Below are 22,323 nucleotides of genomic sequence, written 5' to 3'. Positions count from 1 at the left end.
ATATATAAAGTATCAATGTGGTTATTTGCAATTTACAACCGAAAGGCAACAAGTTCAATCGCCACTTAAGTGACGAAGGGTGCTAGTGTATATATGCTTGTATGTAAATATGTATGTATATAAAGTATATATATTATATAGTAATTTGTGATATAAATAGATAGATAGATGGACAGGTTGATAGATAGATAGATAGATTCACACCAGTCATCCGAGCTGTAAATCAAACAAATATTAGAATTGGTCATGAAAACCAATCAGATATTGATTCTGGGTCATATTGCTTTTTTCTATATTTGTGTATTTATTTACATCGATATAAAGAACGTTGGAATATTTCTCTATCTCTTCCTCTCTTTTATCTCTCTTCCTCTCTTTTATCTCTCTCTCTCTCTCTCTCTCTCTCTCTCTCTCTCTTTATCTCTTCCTCTCTCTCTCTCTCTCATTATCTCTTCCTCTCTATATTTTTAACAGTATTTCACTTCTTATCTCTTCCTCTTTGTTCTCTATCTAATTCTCCATAATATAAAAAAAAAAAGCGCACGAAACCCCCGCGCGCGCACGCACTCACACACATGCAATGTGTCTTAGAAGCAAATATTATCACATGCCTTTGTACCCTTTGTGTTACTCAAGACTATGAAATACTTTGTATATAAAGATAAGAAAGCTGCAGATGGATAGATTACAACATGAAGTTTGTCTCTAGTTGAAACAAACACTGTTACTCTCAGATTCTTCGGCGAAATACATTTAATGTTTATCTTACACCTAACATATACAGGTAAATATTTGATTCAGCGTCTTGCTACGTTTGAAGAGACTCTCTATTCACCTGTTAGATATAGTAGCTTTAATATTCATGTATTCAGCCTCTTCTATCTTCAATATTATGTTCATCTTTGATAATATATTCCTTTTCAACTCTACCGGAATTACCATCGAAATCATTGCTTGTTATATGATACAGTAAAATCGTATTGGCCCCTCGATTCTCTGTCTCCGTCTCTCCCCCACCCCTTTGTAACTCATTCCCCACCCCTCTCTCTCTCTCTGTCTTTCTCTTTGTTATACATATATACTTGCCTATATACATTTACGCATACATACACATATGTGAGTATGCGAATGTTAAGTACACACATGATGTATGACAGCAGACAAGAAGAGGAGAAAAATACATTTATATATATATATAGTGTGTATACATATTTATATATACATTCACATGCATGCATGCGTATATATGTAGATCCACACACATGCACACATGTCTATATTTATATATCTGTTATAGACATGCTTATAACGCGCAAATATTCATGTGTGGATTGGTGTGTAGTTTTGTGTGTGTGTGTGTGTATATACATATACACACATGTGCGTGTACTTGTTTGTTTCTCCGATTCTCCCCCCCTCTCTTTCCTATTCTCCTCTTCTTCTTTATGTGGTGTGTGTTAAGCCAACGCAGGAAGCAAGTAGAAAAGACTGCTTTTCTTTCCTTCTTTTGTTCCCCTTTGGTACATAACGAAATTTATATTGTCTAACCTTAACTACTTCCGCGCCTTTTATTGCGGATAGAGTTCCGTTGGGGTATGGAAAATAAAAGCATATTAGCATGAATAATTTCACCGTCAAGTGAAGCATCTAAATCGTAATGTATATTATCTGGCTGATAAACAGAGAATTTAACAGAAAAAGAGCGAAAGAATTTAACTGAATTCATGAAGTGTTTGACATTGGTGTGAGATTTGCTGTAGTAAAATATTGCTTTGGCTTATGGAATTGCTATCTTCGCTATCAAATCTCTTGTAGGAATTTAAGCAAAGATATCTGCCCACACATTTCTGCCGAAGTATTTCTAGCTTCTATTAAATTACTACTTGTGAAAGAAGTAAAATGGTTGAGATAAAACTCCATTCTATTAGTTTTGAAGAAGAAAGCAATAGGGACAGTTCGAAATTTATAAAGAACAGAGAGAAGAAATGGAAGTCTTACTAGCATACATACAGCCGCGCATAAGTATACTATACACATACATATAGACATTTATATACATATAGACATGTGTATGTATATATATGAGCCTGCGATGGGAACGAGAAGATTTACTTGCCAATTGGAAACGCTACCTGGATGATTGTTTCATTCTGTGGTCGCATAATCTTGATCAACTCATGCAATTAAGAAGCTTAATTAACAACATAAACCACAGTATCCAATTTATAATGGAATAGTCCCAAACAGCTACCTTTTCTGGACATTTTAACCATAAAAAGACATACTAACATCGAAACCGATATCTCCCTTAAACTAAGGAGCTTAAAGCAATATCTATTATTATTCTCTTCCAAAGCATTCTAAAATCAACATAGCGTTTAACGTGGCAAGAAGAATATGCACGATTGTATCAAATTCTGAAAACCGGGATAAACGACTCAAAGAACTTTAAAATATATATCGGTCACTTCGTCTGCAAGAGATGGCAGGAGTTCGCTTCTGCTCGCAATTTATCGGATACAGCTCTGCATCGTTAACCAGCTAGAGGAGATGCACTCTTGGGGTTAAAAAATCGCAGTAGAGTCCGTTCGAACGGACAGCCGTGTTAAAGTGGCTACGAGATCCGAAAAGTTCAGTTCTTGAATTTAGACATGTGTCGGGGTCTATATATATATATATACACGTAAATGTTGGCCAAAGGGGATAAGTGTCTAACATCATATTGTTGGATAAAAAAAAAAAAATCTTTATTTGTGTATTGCGGCTGCCATCGGTTTCATGTTACGAAAATATCTTACGGTCAACAGTTTTTGAATCTGACCACTCAGAGAAATTGTATTTGTCTCTATTTTGAACTAAAACACCAAATTTTGGATTAAAACATCTAAAATGAAAACAAACACCATTCCCCTGTGTGGTGGGCTTGAAAAATTGTTAAGATATTAAGATATACAACCTATGGTAGCCTTAATACACAAATAAAGAATACATATACATGTGTGTGTGTAAGTTAATGGATGACTAAAGAACAGGCTTTATATAATCTCATTTATTAGCTTACATCTGTTGCTAAGATGTTGCAGGAGAACGAGCTCTGTGTGCATTGCTTCTAACAGAGATGGCTCTAAGCTAACGATTGCGATCATGTTAGTCATGTTATTTTGCGATACATTATTTGTAATACATTATTTGCAATCAGCTAAAGCTTAATTCTAAATTATAAGTAGATTGAAAGCTAACATCTCCCTTATGTGTGTCGTTTTCCTACCCTAGGGAAATCATTATATATATATAACCATAATGGTTAATTTATATACTGTTATACCGGAGTGGACGTTAAAACAATTCGACGTTGGATTAAAACAGTTCATCAACGGTGCAAAGTAATCGTTGAGATGCATAAAAGTGTTACTCTATTAACAGGTAAAAATTGGAAGAACATATTTATATCCCTCCTTCGATATACTTTCAGGTAAAACTCATATAATTGAAAATCAATAGGTATACGCATTCCCCCACCCACACATAGAGAGATAGATAGACATTAATACCTGTGGGAAACGTGACTGCATGGCAGTATTTTTTGCAGAAATATTTTAGTGTCAGGACCGTAGCCCACCTCCCAGTTCCTATCTTGTGTCAAGTCATATATTGATCCCTAGATCTGTGGTGGGTTGGTGATTGAACTGACATAAGTAATAATTTATTTGAGACGTTTCATATTTAACCTTGTTCGTCTGTTCATTGCAATTTCCTTCTATAATTAATCGAAGAAGTCTAAGATAAATTGTTGATTCCTTACTGCTTGTGTTTGATGTATCACTCAAAATCGACTGTGGGTTCACTCTTTTTGGTAACCTACTTTGAGAATTAATCGTACAAAGTCAGTCGTTTTCACGGATAATAAACAAAATTAATTCCGTGTTGTTGTTGATACCCTCACGTGTGTTCATTGAGTTGCCGTCACTAGTTAGATAGCATTTTATCCATTTTTATGACGGCACCTTTCTTGAATATATTAACAATGTTATCACTAATTCCGTTTTTCTTTGAAACAATATTAATAATGCATGACCAATATTCTACAGAAAGTGGTGTTTTCAAGTTTGATTGGAATTTTTATTTTAAAGATACAACTCAATGTTGGTCATATTTTCGCTGACAATAAAGCAATGATAATTTCTCGTAAATTTCCGAAGAATTTTGCCTCAGGACAGAATAATTTGTCTTGCTTTTTTGCATTTTCTTTTATGAGAACAATTGCGAAATATTGATAATAAAAGAGAAATAAGGAAAAAAAACCCAGCTAGGGTCATCGTTAATTTACTTTCAACGGCACTGAAGCAAATGAATTCAGAATAAAAAGCAATTATTTATGACCCAGAATTCCTCTGATGTCAGATGTCAGTTACAAATGTTTAATTTCAATTTCTTGTCTCTAGAAAAGAAGTACAATTGGCGTCACCATCTTTTGAACAGTGATGGCAGCCAGTCAAAATATAATGGAGAAATATTGTGTTGGCAATGACTAGATTAGCTGAATTTCTATGAAGACAGTTTTCTAGTCTTCGTTGATTGAATTCTAAACAGTGAAAGCAGTTGTGGCTATGGTTGGTACGTGGTTGTGGAAAAATAACTGTAACATCAAGACTAAAGAACGATTGTTGAAGTAATGGCCGCAGCGAGGAATATGTTGCTGTTTTTGTTATTGCTGTTGCTTATTTTCTAGTCAAACCTATGATCAGAGTTAGACCAAATATGAACGCCCCATTTTTTAGACAGTGTACATACGACTATATTATTCAATTTGAAGTGATTTGAGGAGTGGTTATGTTGCTATTTTCAGCAGGTCGAACAGCGACGAAGGGGTTATTTTAGTGTTTGACCAATGATGAGACATGATGTTGTAGCTAGGACACTATAATGAAATCTGTCGAAAGTATAAACCCGAGGACAAAGAAATAAGGACCCACAATATGGCAGAAGGCATAGTCACTTAAGAAAGAATAGTGGTGGAATGTCCCAGTGAAGACCTCAATGAAATGTAAGCAACAAACCTGATATAATGATTTGGGATGGAGAAAAGAAAATGTGCACAGTTGTGGAAATTATCTGCCCAGTGGATATTAACATAAAGCTGAAGAGAACATCTATGTTGAACTATTGAGAAATCTGCTGTTACTCTATCCAGATTATATAAAACAAAATATAAAAAATCGGCACAGACATACATAAATACAAACAAAAATACCCCGTTGTTGATGTTGTAATTCCAATGAAGGAACCTTGGATCTAGGTTGGAAATCGGTTCATCCTCTGTTGGCAAAATATCTTGAAATAGACACTGAATAATGGCATACATACATACATACATACATACTTATGCTTCGATTGGTTCATTATTCCAATCATCATTAGGCGTCATTTTCCCGATGTGTACATGTTTCCAGGCAGGATTCGAAATTGGATGTTTTTGTTCGCAGTTAAAAATAACAACTAGTTAACAAAAAGTAACAACTGGTTATAACTAGCAAACCTGGTTTATAGATGAAACTCGTCCAGTTTGAATGTTGCGTAGAAGATTATGCATATAAAAGACAGCACTTGTTTATGTTTGGGGAACAACAAGTCGAAATCTCGTACAGATATGCATATTATAAAACATACATCCTAAAGCTGAACGGAACTGGAATAGAATACATTTTCTATTGTAAATATAGACTTTGATGAAGCGGTTTGATGTCTGTGGAAAAAGATTTTCAAAATTCTTACCTTGTAAATAACGAACCAATACACACATAACGGGACCGAAGATGAAGTTCTTCAAGATAACTGGAATCAAAGTGAACGGTATGCAGAATACGGCTAATAGAAGGTCGCTTATAGCCAAATTCAATAGAAATACATTGGTAACGGTTCTCATCCTTTTGTTCTTTGCTAAAACTGTAATAACCAATGAGTTTCCGGTCACAGCTAATATAAAAATGAGCGCATGGAATGTTATTCTTAATTCAATGCCAATGTCTATGACCAGCCTCCGAGAAAAGTTGCCATCTCGAACAACTTCCGGTATACTTGTAACATTTCCGTCGTCGAATTCGAATCTGCCGTCTTCGGTGACACTGTTCATATCATTTCCCTCTTCTAGGAATGAAGTTAAATTTAATAGATTCTCCATATTTATTCTTTGTCTTCAGTTGCAGATAGATTTATATATGCATAGGTGTGTGTGTGCGCGCGCGCGTGTACACACGTCTTTTAATCCTCGTAGTAATTCTTTTTTAAATTTTTTTCGTTTTCTTATTTTTTGGGGTGAACTATATTTTTTAAATATTGCTATTATTTTTGTTTTTGTGTGTAAAACATTTATTACTGTTGCTATTATTGGTGCTATTGTTATGATCTTTGTTGCTATTTTCGTTAGTATTCTTGTCGTTTTCTCTCTTTTTGCCTTTTATTTTCGCCCTAATTTCTTTTCTCTGACGACCTATCTTTCTTTCCGCTGTTGAATGAATCCGCAAAGAGTTTCTCCTTCACTTATGCCATTGATATACTATTAATATTTGTTGTTGCTGTTGCTGCTGCTAATATTAGTATTATAAATCATAACAATCATTCTTTTCAAAGATACGGGATGTTATAGTGAAGGTTATTGATTTTACGAAAGAATTATAACGAATAATATCGGGTTTCCATGACAACGTTTCCTTTTACAGGATTTTTAAAGACATCTCTTTGTAGTGATTATTCTGAAATCTTGGCATTCTGTGTGAATCCATCTGAGATTCTGACTTCAAGAAATTCATCTATAAATAATAAGTAAATCATCACCAATTGATGTGAGGAATTTGGCAAATATTTGTAGATTAACTTCAATGTTCTGCATCAGAAGAATAAATGACAATTCAAAGATTTACTTTCAGAAATATCGCGACATATGTTGCTATTTTTCATTTTATGGCTTCCCTATGAAGTTCCGTTTGTTAGAGATATAGAATATACCAACCGATGGAGATATCTTCATCAAAAACAGAAAATGTGAGCAACGTTTTGGTATCCGCTTGGAATATTTAGCAATAAAATATATCTGAAATGACGAAAAATAATAATAATTAAACATACGCAGATGTAGATTTTACACAAAAATATATGCAATTTAAACATTTAATGTATTTTTATTCAAGTGGTTGTTATTTTTATAGAGGTCACAGATACTGCCCCAGAACAAAGAAACCAACTTAAAGTGTGTCTGTTCTATTTTTGTTATCAGAATTGTTACTTACAGAGAGAAAGAGAGGAAGAAAGAGGGGAGAGAAAGAAAGAGATTGTGAGTGAGAAGTTCAATGTGCTGTTATATAGGAGTCTTTTCTACAGTATGACAGAAATGTCTCTGATTGGTTGAGCTTTGTGTTGGCATGTTGTTGATGTGATGGTAATGTTACTGTTGAATAAGGTCACAGCTGAAACTGTGGCACTAAAAACTGGCCCTCAGTGATTGTAAAGGGAAAATGAGTTAAAGCCGTTATGTTGGGAAACATAACAATGGGGTCGCTTGGCTTATTGTAAGTTCAGTAATACTAGTATCACTGGTTGCAATAACGATATTTTCGTGGACTACAAAAAGCAATCTTTCATATGAATGTAAACCAGCGGGACAATATGACGAATTTTGATTAGGCGTCCATTTTGTTGTTGCTGTTGTTTTTGTAGTTACTGTCGCTGGTGTTTGTTATAGTTGTTGCTGTTATTAATATCTGCTTCGATTCAGCAGATCTATGGTCGAAGATGTTCCAGCCGTGACCATGGTCATCAGTTTTTTTTTTCCTTCGGGCATATTGGGAACATGTTTTGAAGTGCCATGGCGTCGTCTGAGGGAAAACTGACTACTATTTCTAACACATTAGACAACTACGCAGACGCTCCCTCGATGGCTATATATAAAACTGGCTGTGCAGTACCACCGCACACGTGTCAATCGAATCACATAAATTAAATTTCTACCATTTTACTCGCTTTTTCGAGAATCTATAAAATTATTTATTGCAATCATGCATTAAATTTTGAATGAACGAACACGAATAGCTACTGCATAATTCAGTAGAATTACGAAATTATTTGTGTTAGAGTTATTGTGTAGCCAACAACATTCTCTTTCTACGCTTGCACCATATTTTCGAGCATGATGTCTATTAAGCCACAATTCGATTTTCTGTGGCTTTGGTTACTAATTTGGAGTTCCTTGTTTTCTTTGTGCTTTGAAGGCCACTTAAGCTTTTGGCAAGGTCATTGTTGAGAACCACGGAAACGTAAGTGAGTGGATATACCACAGAAACTTTATACATTTCCAGTACAAATCTGGTAAAGTAATTTGTATGAAAAATATTTCTGTTGCACTCATAGTGTAAGAAGACTTCTGAATTCCTGTAACACTTGCTGTTAGCCACGGGGTTCTTTTCTTATCAACCACAGAAAATACATGGTGAGAGGGAGAGGGGGAAGAGAGCGAGAGGGGAGAATTATTTTTAATACTATTCATATTAATAAGGATGCATGATAACTGCAAATAATTGGGCGGTGTATATATCGTTGATTTACGCAAAAAGTATCAGACACACTCACTAGCACACATACACAAACTCATATATGTATAATATATATATATATATATATATATATATATATATATATATATATATATATATATATATATATACATGCATGTGTATATATATATACATGCATATAATATGAATGTATATATATATATTTATACACACATACATGTATACATATTCGTTTTGCAAGATTCTTATCGGTTAAACTGGCAACATGACCAACCGTAAATACAACAATATATGTTTGGACATATGTGTGTGTTTGTACGTATGTATGCATGTATATATATATATATATATATATATATATGTGTGTGTGTGTGTGTGTATATATATATATATATATATATATATATATATACATATACATACACTATAGAAAAAAGGAGGGGACTATTAGTTCCATACTGCAGAAAAACATATCATCAGTGTTTGTACATTGTCCCTTGATCCTTCAAGCAATTCTTCAGTCTGAAATACACAACATGGATGGTAGTATTTGAAAGAAAAGCAAAACGAGAAATTACGCTGTGCTATGAGATAACTCGACAAAAAATGGAAGGAATGTGAATGCACAATTTAGAATGAGAAAATGCAGCGAAGAAACAAAAGGTAAAGAAAAAGGAAAAACATGGAAGTAAACCAAGAATTGCGTCCCCTTTCTCCGTCATAATGAGGATAAAAATTGAGAGGCTTCAAATCAGAATTAATATAGCAGATGTCGAAAGATTCGACAAGGAGAAGACCATAGTCTGTGATGCAGCGTGCTTAATCCGGCGAGGGCAGTGTCCTCCAGTTCGACAAAACGAATTTGTCCATATGTTTGCATTTACAAAGAAGTTCGTATCTTGAATTAAGCAGTGCGAAGAAATTCTTGGATCTCAAAATAATGTAAGATCATTTGGCTACTTAATTGTAGCTGCATAATTGTGATCCACTCACATGTGGCGAGGATCGTTCCAAGATGTTCCACTTGAGAGATGGTTGTGAGCAACTTGTTTTCAGATCCTATATATAGCAAGCCAACACTGTGGAATAATTTTCATCCATGTTTCGCAAAAAAGACTGAATGTACACCATGTCCACGCAAATATATGGATGGAAACAGAACAAAAAAAGTCATGCTCAACTCTGGTTACATAAAACAGCAAAAATACAAATTTATACCCCTGTGTGTGGTGGTGTTGCTGTGGAATGAAATCTAGGCATGCGCCCAAAGTATCGTTTTGTGCAGGACCCTCTCTAAATATTCGATACAATGATCTTCTTTCAGTGATTATGTTGCGTTGGTGTATTCTAAACATGCAAGAATTTTCGAGAAATGAATTTATGCCATTCGCCAACTCGGTAACAGAATTTAATGAGCATTCGGCGCTGGCCTCAGGTAGAAATCATATTGAAAATTTATACAAGAAAATTGTATATAATGTCGTTTAATGATGGACAGGTCTCTATAAGTTTGATCTCGCATAGATAAATTGGGCAGAGCGGGCAAATTGGGCTAATTACGATGTGAATTACAAGCACGCTGACTTTAAGTGACCGAATGCGGAGAATGTAAGATGTAAAAAAGGCCTGAGCAGATTTGCGAGTTATCTAAATGAAGATAAATGTATTAACACTATTGTTAAATAAGACACACTGAGTATGTGTGTGTATATGTATGTGTGTGTATATGTATGTGTGTGTATATGTATGCGTGTATATATGCTGGTGTATGCGCATGCGTGTATGCAAGCTTATATATATATATATATATATATATATATATAACAAAAATCAAAGTGAATATGCATGTGTGTGTGTGTGTGTGTCTATCTGTATAAATTCTCTTCAGAAGTAGACCATCCTTGGGATATAGGTACAGCCCTGCATCAAAAGACGATTCATCGAAAAATAATCAAACAATTTTGTTACATCAATCTATGATGCTTCTTCTTCCCTCGCCATCTTCTAACATTTTAAATAAAGGAGCAGAAATAATGTTTCTCTTTCACCTACAATTATGGATCGTCTGCTACAACTCAAATACTATTACAGTTTTGTCCTTTGTCGTGTACATTGAGACCAGTGATGATACACCAGATCTATGGTTAACAATATCCAAGCCATGTCTATCACTTGTTATGTATCCTAGACATTATATCTTACATTATATCTTATGTATCCTAGACATTATATCTTACCCCGCCAACCAATATAAGTTTTAATTATCATGTAAGATTTAAGTGAAGTTTCACTGGTATTTCTAGTAGTTAGGCTGACCATGTATAAGCACTCCTTAGATACTCATTTTTGTTTTTGTTATGGCTTTAATGAGTGTTTGTTGTTGTAATTGTTGTTGCAGTTGTCTTATTTGTGCAGACTAATGATTAAAGACTTTCCACCAGACATTGTAATCTCAATATTTCATGTTGATGAGTCTATTTTTACGACATTATACTACGATGAGAGGGAGATTCACTTGTTATTTCTATCAAATAAAATGACATTGTAAACGGTTTCTCATTGTTTTGATAGATGCGATGAGGTGGTGGAGTGCACGTGTGGTAAGAAGCTTGCATTGTGTCCTTGAGCAAGACACTTTATTTCATGTTGCTCCAGTCCACTCAGCTGGCAAAAATGAGTAGTACTTGTATTTGAAAGAGCCCGAGAACTACGTGGAGTACTCAGCCACTGGCACGTTAATTTCATGAGCAGCCTGTTCCGTTGATCGAATCAATTGGAAACCTCGTAGTCGTAAGCGATGGAGTGCAAATTATATTACCGGGGAACTTCAAATGCCTCTCCCTCTCCCTCTCTCTCTCTCTCTCTCTCCCTCTCACAGAGAGAGAGAGACAAGCTTAAAGATAGATAGATAGATAATAATTTCTTCCAATGTTTCGGTTGCTTGATAAAGTACTATTCTAATAACGATAAAATACCATCCCATTTCCATTCTCTTCCTGCCTCTCTCTCTCTCTCTCTGTTCCTCTCTTTCTCTCTCTCTCTCTCTCTGTTCCTCTCTCTCTCCGAACCTAAATACATGCATACATAGACATACACATGCATATATATGCAACTATAAATACATATACATGTATAGACACACACACATATTTATATGCACAGAGTGAGAAAGAAAGAGATGAAATTTAATGGAACTATATATAATATTGATGATTATGCGGCGACGAAGAGAGAGTTGTGTGATGAGAGACATAGACAGACAGACGGACAGAATATGTGTACGTGAAAATGACTGGGGTCATGAAGGACGCACCAGGAGAGAAAAATCATTCTAATAGGAGTGAAGAAAGGGGAAAAAGACAGAGAGAGAGAGAGAGAGAGAGAGAGAGAGCAAGAATGTGTGAAAGAAGACAAGAAAAAAGAGTGAAAGGAGGAAACTATCAAAACGAGAGCGAAAGAAAGAGATTGAGAGAGAACGGGGGCGTGAGAAGGAAGGAGAGAAAGAAACTGCAAGAGTGGGGGGGAAGTTCGTATGATGCATGGGGAAAGAGATAGAGAGAGAGAGTAAGAGGATGAAAAGCTTCGAGGAAACTCGATCTAAAGTGTTAAAAATATATTCAGTGAAGATAAAATACTTGTAATTAACATTTTATTAGGTTGATTTCATTTTTTGTTTCTTTATTAAAATGCTTTCACCATTAATTTCTAATTAAGAATTGATGAACTTTCTGTCAAAATGAATTGTATAAATCTATTTATACAATTAGAGAATTAAAAACATTAGAGAAGAGGAAATTATTAAACATTTGTTTTTTTTTAACAGAATAAAATGTTTTCCTAATGTTGAAAGAGAGGGGGGGGGACAGAGAAAGTGAGAGAGAAGGAAAAGAGGTGAAAGCAGAGTAAGAGATCGGTCCTCGTTTTAGCATAGTTCAGACTCTTATCCTTAATTCGATTCAGTCATTGGACTGCAATGATGCTGGGGACGGCATAGAAAGGTTTTAATCAAACAAGCCAAACGCAGTACTTTATATATAAATAAACCTTTCTGCCATAAGCACAAGGCCTGAAATTTTAGAGGAGGAAACCAGTCAATTAGATCGACCCCAGTACGCAACTCGACCCCGCAAAGATGAAGGGCAAAGTTGAACTCGGCGGAATTTGAACTCAGAACGTAAGCGGCAGAGGAAATACCTTTATATTATATGTAATATAAATTACGATATATTATTACGATATAATATAAATTACATATACATTTAATTTATATTACATGTATATGTAATATAGATACATATATATGTATAGACACATGTCTATAAATATATATATATATTACTAATAACAATAATCGTTGGATGGAATTTATAGAGTGTAGTCCGTAATATCCGTGGCCATCGGGTTGATCATCTTTATGGATTCATTTCTTCAGGCGATATAACATTAGTGGATGCTTACTTGTGGGATGTCTATACCTTTCAATGTTTATTCCTTTTGATTTGAAGGTCAGTCAACCTTCTCGCTGGTCAAAACATTCATTAATGTTATATCGCCTGAAGAAATGAATCCATAAAGATGATCAACCCGATGGCCACGGATATTACGGACTACACTGTAACTATCCCAGGAATATGAACTGGGATTTTAAGAGACATGTGATTTGTAGAAACACATGTAGCAATGCATTAAATGTTTATAAATCCCATCCAACCATTATTGTTCTTACTATATTTATATTATCGGTACACAGCTTGATACAACCCAAAAATACTGGTTTGCCAGTCGGCATCTTTAGGTGTGGCCAGCATAATGAAATAGGAGTTTTATTTCCATATTCAAAACTTCTCCCGCAAGCAAATTAAATATCTATCTCTCTCTCTATATATATATATATGTGTGTGTGCGTGTGCGTGTGTGTGTGTGTGTGTGACTGTCAATTCTTAGTCTTAAATATTTCGAACAGATGAAATTATAAATCATATTTACAAAGTTCATTGAAATTTTCCTCCTCCTCTCTCAGCAGGCATTTAAACTTCCCAAAATTATCTTCCCAGTGGAGCACTTCCAAGCGACGTTCCATTACCTTTCTTTGACAGGTATATATCTCGTTGATATATGAAGAAATGACCGTTTCGTGCCCGTTCAATGTTCCTGGTCAAATTTTACACCAATTAGTAGTTGGAGCCACTTGCTATTATAAATTGCACAACAAACCGACATTGTGTCTTTCTAAGAGTGGTTGACGAGGCGAACGGTTGTCGATACATCTCGTTGTCCCACGAGATAATTTGCGGTAAATATTGCAAGTTTGCTTTATGGTGTTTATTTAAATATCCATCACTTCCATTTCTCATTTATATAATTCACGATAGACGTATTGCCACAGCATCGGCATATGAAGTTGTTGCGAGGGCTTAGTGTATAAATATCTCGATCGATTGCATTGATAAATTATATTGCCTCAAGTCATGTAAGTTTGTCGATTACACACGCCTGTATCAATGTTTATATATATATATATATATATGTGTGTGTGTGTGTGTGTGTGTGTATGCATATCTTTGTAAACGAAGTATGGAATTGAAGATTTTATCGTACCATTTTTAGAAGGGGTTAGAATTAAGATTAAATCAAAATGGACGACACAAAATTCCTCTTCTACCAAAGAATGCAGAAGAGATTATTTGCCATTCAAATATTGTTAGAAATTCTATTTCAGCATTTTCTGGGGGGTTTTTCTCTGACTTCTTTTTGTCCATCCTCTCTGTGCATGCCTCTGTATACTTATGAGGCGAAAAATGGAGCAAATTACTTCACGTCTTTTTCCTGACTCTTCTTTCAGGAGTTGAAGTAGGGTGCAGCCAACAACGTACGTAGTAGCCGTATGAAGACTGCGTGTTAGGTGAAACGTTGTCTATTCGTAGAACAGTGATTGATTTATTCATCACTTTCGGGGATGCAACTTTTTATCACAGGCACGAATGTAATAACAATAATAATTGAAATAAAATAGCGATAGACAGAAAATGAGAGACACACATTTAAGGAGAGGCATGAATAGAGAGCGCGGAAAGGGATAGATAGAGAGCAATTGTGGTAATACCGGTAGTACATTTTTGTGACGTCAAGCACTCTGTTTTTCCTACTCTACCAGTGCCTCTTTAATATTTCTATATTTATCGCTATCTATCTCTATCACAGTGAACTAGAAAGATATTGAGAATTAAAGTCGCCGAACGAACGAACGAACGAACGAACGAACGGACGGACGAACGAACGAACGGACGGACGGACGGACGGACGGACGGACGGACGGACGGACGGACGGACGGACGGACGGACGGACGGACGGACGGACGGACGGACGGACGGACGCACGCACGCACGCACGCACGCACGCACGCACGCACGCACGCACGCGATATCTTGGTCTGCTAGATAGAGAGAGAGGTGAGTGAGAGGGATGATGGCGCTGGGTTCATGACGAGATCAAATGCGATAAGATTAATAAAAGTGATAAACGATCACAGACGTTTCTTCGTTTCTGAAACCTTAGTGTTGGAAAAAATTACTTATTCATTGTAACATTAAATAGCGCATTATCACACGATAATACAATATCAGCCTCAAAGTTCTTAATTATGTGCATTTAGTACTATTTCAGGGTTAGTTATGCATATTCTCCATATATGCGTTCAGGCATGGTTATCAAAAATAACAGGACAAACACATACGAAAATACTTCGTTGCAAACATCTTCTTCGTTGATGTTGTAAGAATCCTCACAGAGAACGTAATTACGGTGGAATTCATCTTCAGAAACTCTTCTTCTAATACACTTCATCAATCGATTGTTGGGATTCATCACCACGCAAAAAAAAAAAATTGCCTAACATAAAACAAGAGATGTGATTGTCACATTTACCAGTTTAGTCCATCAGGAGATATTTGTGTCGGAACAACAGCGTCAAGAACAATAATGAACAATATTACACCAAATTATCAGAATAAAAATATAGACTTACAAAAAGCAGATTTCCAGATATGGAAACCCTTAAAAACTATAATATCGAAACAACAATAATAACCTATGTTTATATTAGTTTACGGAAGGCTTTAAGCATAATGTTATATTAATGGTTGCCCCTTTTTTATACAATGTAATTCTGAGAGGCGTTTCATCTACTTACCGATAATACCAAAACAGGTGGATAAATATAAAACTATGTATAACGCAGGTAACTGCATTAGCAAATGAGGCAGCATTTTGGCAGAATGATAAGCGAAATTAAGCGCCTGGAATACAGCAAGAAAAGAAAAGTCAACAAACCACTTAACTGTAGCGGTTTCCAGTGTCTGCCTCATTTTATATGAATGACCCAACGAATAAGATCTCTACGTTGTGGATCGACCTGATTGGAATAGAAGCTTATCTCTCTGAAAGTATGTTTCACTCACTTGCGTAGGTTCTCTCTCAAAACACCTCCAACTGTTTACTTTGTATGAGGCAATAATGGATATCTCTATATAGTACAACGTCTTGCTAAACATAGTAGCTAAATCACAGTTTATTATTTTAAGTGTTTGTTCATGTATATAAGAAACAGTGACGAACGGTCTACCAGATATCTTGATCTGCTAGATATCAAAATCCGCTCCACATCTTATTGGTTTCTCTATATATGCATATATATGCGTGGGGCATGTACATGGCAGTTGCAGCTGATATAATGAGCCTACAGTTCTCTCTGAAGCTTTACCTTAATATCTCCTATATGTTTGTACATACAATTAATATATATATAAAAATATACACATATCAATCTACCTACATAGCTACATATCTATTTATCTATCTATCTACCTGGGGAAAGAAAGAGGGAGAGAAAGAGAGAGAACAGACAGGTAATCAGATAGATGAATAGATAGACAGACAAATGTGTTTGTATATGTGTGTGAGTGTGTAGTCGTGCGTGTGTGTGTAATCACTACAAAACCTAAATGCAAAACTACAGCCATTGTCGCCTGCTTCTGTAATATTTGAAATGTACTTTCTCCTTTAATTCATCGCTTGTTTTTTTTTCTTTTATATTCTTTTGTAATCAATCTATTTTGAATCAATCCCATGATTGATTCCAACCCAATTTCATATCTAAATGTGACTGGGTATTGATTTACCTCTTACCCCCACTCTACCCTCACTGAGAAAACGAAAGTAAAATATCAATCAGTCTGAGAGTAGTTGCCCACATCGAGGCACAACACACACAGAGACGATACATTGAATAATTACATTATACGGAACAACATCAGTAATTTTGATTCAAGATCACTAAATGCAGAACAGTGTCATGGTATCAGACGCAAGAAATATTCCAATATTACCGGTATACGCCTTCCGACGAAGTTTTAAATATTTATAGGCGAAAAAAGTCCTCGTTGAAAATAGAGACCAGCTTTAATTCCCTCACTCTTCCTTTCACTGTTTTCCACGGCTTTCTATTAATTAGAATGTTATTAGGCTTTTTCCATTAGAGTCTTCAATTGCTTTCTTTTCTTTTCTTTTTTTTTTGTCTAAATTTGATCAGAAAGTTGTAGAAAGAAATTATTCTTCCACTGCTCTCGTTTTATTACATTAAACAGGAACAGTTAGCACGTCAGGCGAAATAGTTGGCGGCATTTCACCCACCTTTACAAGTTTTGACGAGGTCGACTTTGCCTATCACCCTTTCGAGGTCACTAAAATATGTACCAATCAAATACTGTAGATGCAATCGACTTTCCCTTCCCTTCAAAACCTGCTGGCCTTGTGCCAACATTTGTAACTATTATAATAAATAAGATATTATGGCCAGCCTTCGTGTTTGCGCCAGCGTTCACTTTCATTATTAGTTGGAATTTACCAAAAAAAATCAAACAAAACAAAAGACGAAGACGGGTGTGTAAATAACAAAAAGATGTATTAGTTTAACGCTCGGGAAGTGAGAAAGTCTTTTACGTTTCGAGCCTACGCTCTAGATAGAGAGATAGATAGATAGATAGACATACATACATATGTACGTATATGTATACAGTTTATGCATTCAGTGATTCTTTTTCGAAGTGAAGTACCAGGGACAAGTAATAAATTCTTAATGTCGAGATTGACAACTTTCAATGAAAACACACAAGAATACAAAAATATATCCCATAAAATACAGCATAATATGTAGATCTAATTAAGAATCCTTCCAAAGATAAATCTGTTTCACCAACCGAAGTTGATTACCGAACAAAATAATATATTTCATGTCTTATTTTGTATATAGGAAAGTGAAATATCCGCCGGATGCTTCAACGGTTCCATGGCGTTTTTGAAAATTATATCTCGGTTAAATATGAAATTATGTCTATATATATATATCTATATGTGTGTGTGTGTGTGTGTGTGTGTGTTTTGATATATCCATTTGAATATAAGTGTACGAATATATAATGCGTGTGCGTCTGTTTTATTCCGTACTTGTTTTAGCCAGACTGCGGCCGCTCTGTGTATTTTGACGGGTTTAACCTTCCACTCATTTCGTCGGTCCATTTGGCCGCCCCGCTGGAGTACGGCACGTCCGCAAAAGAAGCGGTGGGTGGGGGACAGACTGATACACAAAGACACGCGCATAGATATCTACATACATACATCCAGATTCTTTTAATTGTTTCAGTCATTCGACTGCGACCATGCTGGAGCACTGCCTTTTAGTCGAGCAAATCTTTGGAAGCCCAGGACTTATTCTATCGGACTCCCCGCTATGTTACGAGGACGGAAACACACCAAGCGATGGTGGGGGGACAAATACAGACAAACATATACACATATAATATACACATATATACGACGGGCTTCTTTCAATTTCTGTTTACCAAATCCACTCACAAGGCATTGGTCGGCCCAAGGCTATAGTAGAAGACACTTACGTAGTGGGACTGAATCCTGAACCATATGGTTGGTAAGCAATCTACTTGACACACAGCCACTACTTATATATATATATATATATATATATATATATACACGCACACAACAGATTTCCGATTCAATCGACCCACTCCACACGTAAATTTTTGGTAAGTCCGAAGCAATAGTAGAAATCACTTGACCAAGGTACCATACATAAATTCATACATACATAGACACACATACATATATACACATCCATGTATCTATGCATGTATGTATTTGTACATATATGTATATATGCATGCATGTATATATTGTATTTGTTTCTAAATTATCTAAAAGTCCCCAAACAACTTTATACTAGATCTGTCTATCGGTCGCTTGAATACGTAGTATCTTTATTTGTGATATTGTGGGTCTAGACCTGAACTGCCTTGCATAGCGGTGAAGAATTCACCTCTGCACATAACTTCATGGCACAGTAAAAATACTCAAACAATACAACAACCCCGTCAGGCCTATAATATCCGGAATAATATAGCTACTCATTCAATCGGCAAACAAATAGACATCTTTATCAAAAGGTATGCATCACGGAGAAATGTAGCAGAGAACCTAGTGAGGATATTTTGATAGATCTTAGAAGAAATCAATACAGTAAATCGCATCTCTACATTAAAAAGTTTGTTCAGCTGAGTCCCGCTGGCAGAAACAACAGAAATCATAACAGGCTACGTATATATACTCTATATTTTTACTATCTCTCTTTATATATATATATATATATATATATACACACACACACTCTCTCTCTCTCTCTCTCTCATCTATAAAATTTAGGTTGTGTGTGTGTGTGTGTGTACAGATATTTAATGTACCTCAATAACTTCTGCATCTTCCATCTGATTTCTTCAAAATTTTACACACAGCTGCTTCACATCCCAGTCCCGAACATAGGCTACTTAGATTTTTTTAAATCGATATTGGGGCTTCTAGAGCGACGGGAAGCCAACACTAGATGATTTCTATTCATTTGCATTAAACAGCTGTTTTATAACCTGTAGGGTCTTCCATAAGTTCATCTGTTCCTTGGACAGATCTTGTTCTTAGTCCTACTGTGTTTCTAACAACCCTACAAGTTTTAGTCACCGACGACGCGGTCATGCATCAGGTTGCACTGGATTCCATGTTGCCAGTAGCACTTGTAAGAGACGGCACAAGTAACCTGACATGTATGTATATGTTTAAAAGGACAGACAGACAGATATTTGTGTCTTTTACTGATAAATGACTGAGGCTTAGCTTCAAGAATTTGTTTCAGCAATACTTATCGTTTCATTCTTTAGAATCTTGGAGTAGAATTTTAATGCGTTTGATCATCCAAACCTAACAGGCATCAGAAAACTACTATAAAACGTTTATTGTATTGTGTTCATGATTAATGACATAAGCATAAATATCCAAATAATTTTAAACAGACAAGAAGAAACAACAATAAGAGTTGAACAGTTTCACATATGTAGATCTCCCAGCTGTTGTTATTTTCATAATGGTTATTTATGAAACTAGATGCAAAGATCACACTTAATTATTTTGATACCAAACCTTTAACCATAATTTAATGTGAGAATTATATATTAATTTTCCAAACACAATATTAATGAGGTAATATCAATTTGTCTTTTGTTTATCTTCCAAATATCAACTTGATAAACGAATGTATATATATTATATTTGTCTTTTGTTACGTTCCAGACACTCTATTAATTTACCTATATATATTTGTCTTTTGTTTAGTTAAGTTATAAACATCAGTTTAATACACCAGTCTATACATTTACCTTTTTTAATATTATATTCCAAATACTAACACAATACAACAATATATACTTATCTTCAATTAACTTACGTTTCAAATACCAGTGTTACATAATAATTTTGTCTTCTTGCACTTCAGGTAATTTCAAGCTTCTGAGTGTTGTATTATGAATAAGATTTGACTGACGGCTGAGTTGCTTTGATACGCACAGAGATTGTGTATTTATGCGTTTGAATAAGACAGCAGTACTATGACAATAACTGTAAATATCTTCTGCGCTTTCTGTTCAAGTAAGCATTACATACTTAGTTTGAGATTTCTGCATTGTAAATGACTGTTGCTCGTGACCAGAAGGTTAGGAAGGCGTCTAGATGCAGCATTGTGTTGTAGAAGCATAATTTGTATTGGAGATTGCGCTGCTGGAGATGACGAGGGCCGTTCTTGCAGAAGGCGGCGGACATCGGGTATATAAACGAAGCTTGGGGCATACATGAGTTAATATATTGTAGAGAGGATAATGGCTTCCTAGCGCAAAAGACACACTACGTATATGCACATATATTCACATATCTATGCGCATATATATATATATATATATTGTATGTGTTTATGTTATTATATAGGCATATGTTTATATGTTCGTATGTACCTTTCCTTAATATGTGCTTCAGCTTTGTCTCTAATTACAAAGTTCCCCATCAATGCAGAACCCCATAGGTAGAAAGCGAAATTTTAATTTATGTTTGGTTTTTATAACATATTTAACTCTAACGATATCACATGATTTCCTGTCTCTCGCTGTTTACACTACAATGCTCTAATTAGATAGATTCAGATCAATTTAGCGATGACACTCGTAAGCGGTTTCGTAAAAAAATATATCATTATGAATTTAAGAAATATTTATTTATAAAAGCAGATAGACGAATTTAACATGATTTAGATCCTAAAATTCCTGTTTAATGAGCACTTTAATGTGAAGTGTTTCTACATGCAAAGTCTGTATATTCGTTAGAATTCATGTTGTTTCGTTTCATTTCCATTTTATAACTTCAACCTAATCGAACTAAACAGCGACTCTGAATTTTATCTTCCTCTTATTAAACACTTTTAAAGCATGAAGTTTCAGGAAAATTCAAGGTTTATACAAACACGCAGACGTGCATACACACACACACACACACACACATGCGCAAACGAACTCGTACATAAGCACACACAAATACAGTTTTCTAATAATTTTGAAAGATTTTCATGCGAAACAAATTACTGAAATCGATATGTCATTGGGAGAAATATATAGGGTTGCTATAATAACCAGTCTGGTTCTGGAGTTAATAGCTGGTCTCAGTTTTCGGAGATTCTTATGGTGCGTTGAATAGCCCTGATGCATATATATATATATATATATATATATATATATATATATATATATATATATGTGCGTGTGTGCGTGCGTGTGTGCGTGCGTGCGTGTGTGTGAGATTCATTTTTGGCATAGATTTCTCCACGATTCTCTACTTCATTGTATGTGGTGTGCATTTGGTCTTCAGATCCCATACATGGTTTGCCAATTTAGTGGCCTCTTTTTTATAAATCTGTCAGAATGAAGACTGATGGTTCGAAAAACGTTTTTTTAATTTTGCCTTCCCATAAACCAATGCAAATTTTCTTATTCGTTGTGTTGTCTTTGAGCACAGCTGCAACTTCGGCTTCATAAACAATTATGTTTATCAAACACGCCTGATAATCCTTCGAGAAAAATGGCATGTTTACATAAAACTACCAGTTTAATGTATCTTAAAGAATAAAACTGTTAGTATTACTTCTGTAATTGTGTATATTAAATCATATAATTTATTAATAATAATAATAATAATATGACAACAAAAGAATGAATGAGACCTCGATATTATGTAAAATAGAGGAATATATTTATAAATATATGTGACAATTAGTTGGTTGTCATAATAAAACTCAGAGTTTCGGGTAGCGGGGCTGAAGTC

The 22,323-nt window shown here is 35.1% G+C and overlaps 1 protein-coding gene across 3 annotated transcripts in view; it reads right to left on the bottom strand.

Moving 5' to 3' along the window:
- Positions 1-22,323, bottom strand: part of LOC106876555 (cholecystokinin receptor type A) — a 297,317-nt gene that overhangs the window by 128,313 nt on the left and 146,681 nt on the right. For all 3 annotated transcript variants that reach the window (XM_052971429.1, XM_052971430.1, XM_014925151.2), the window contains exon 2: positions 5,773-7,087. In XM_052971429.1, coding sequence (XP_052827389.1) covers positions 5,773-6,178 — 406 coding nt within the window. In that variant the 5' untranslated portion in view covers positions 6,179-7,087. The remainder of the gene's footprint in view (positions 1-5,772; positions 7,088-22,323) is intronic.

Source organism: Octopus bimaculoides, chromosome 11 (assembly GCF_001194135.2).
Source record: "Octopus bimaculoides isolate UCB-OBI-ISO-001 chromosome 11, ASM119413v2, whole genome shotgun sequence".
Lineage (NCBI taxonomy): Eukaryota > Metazoa > Mollusca > Cephalopoda > Octopoda > Octopodidae > Octopus > Octopus bimaculoides.
This window is presented reverse-complemented; position numbering and strand designations above follow the sequence as displayed.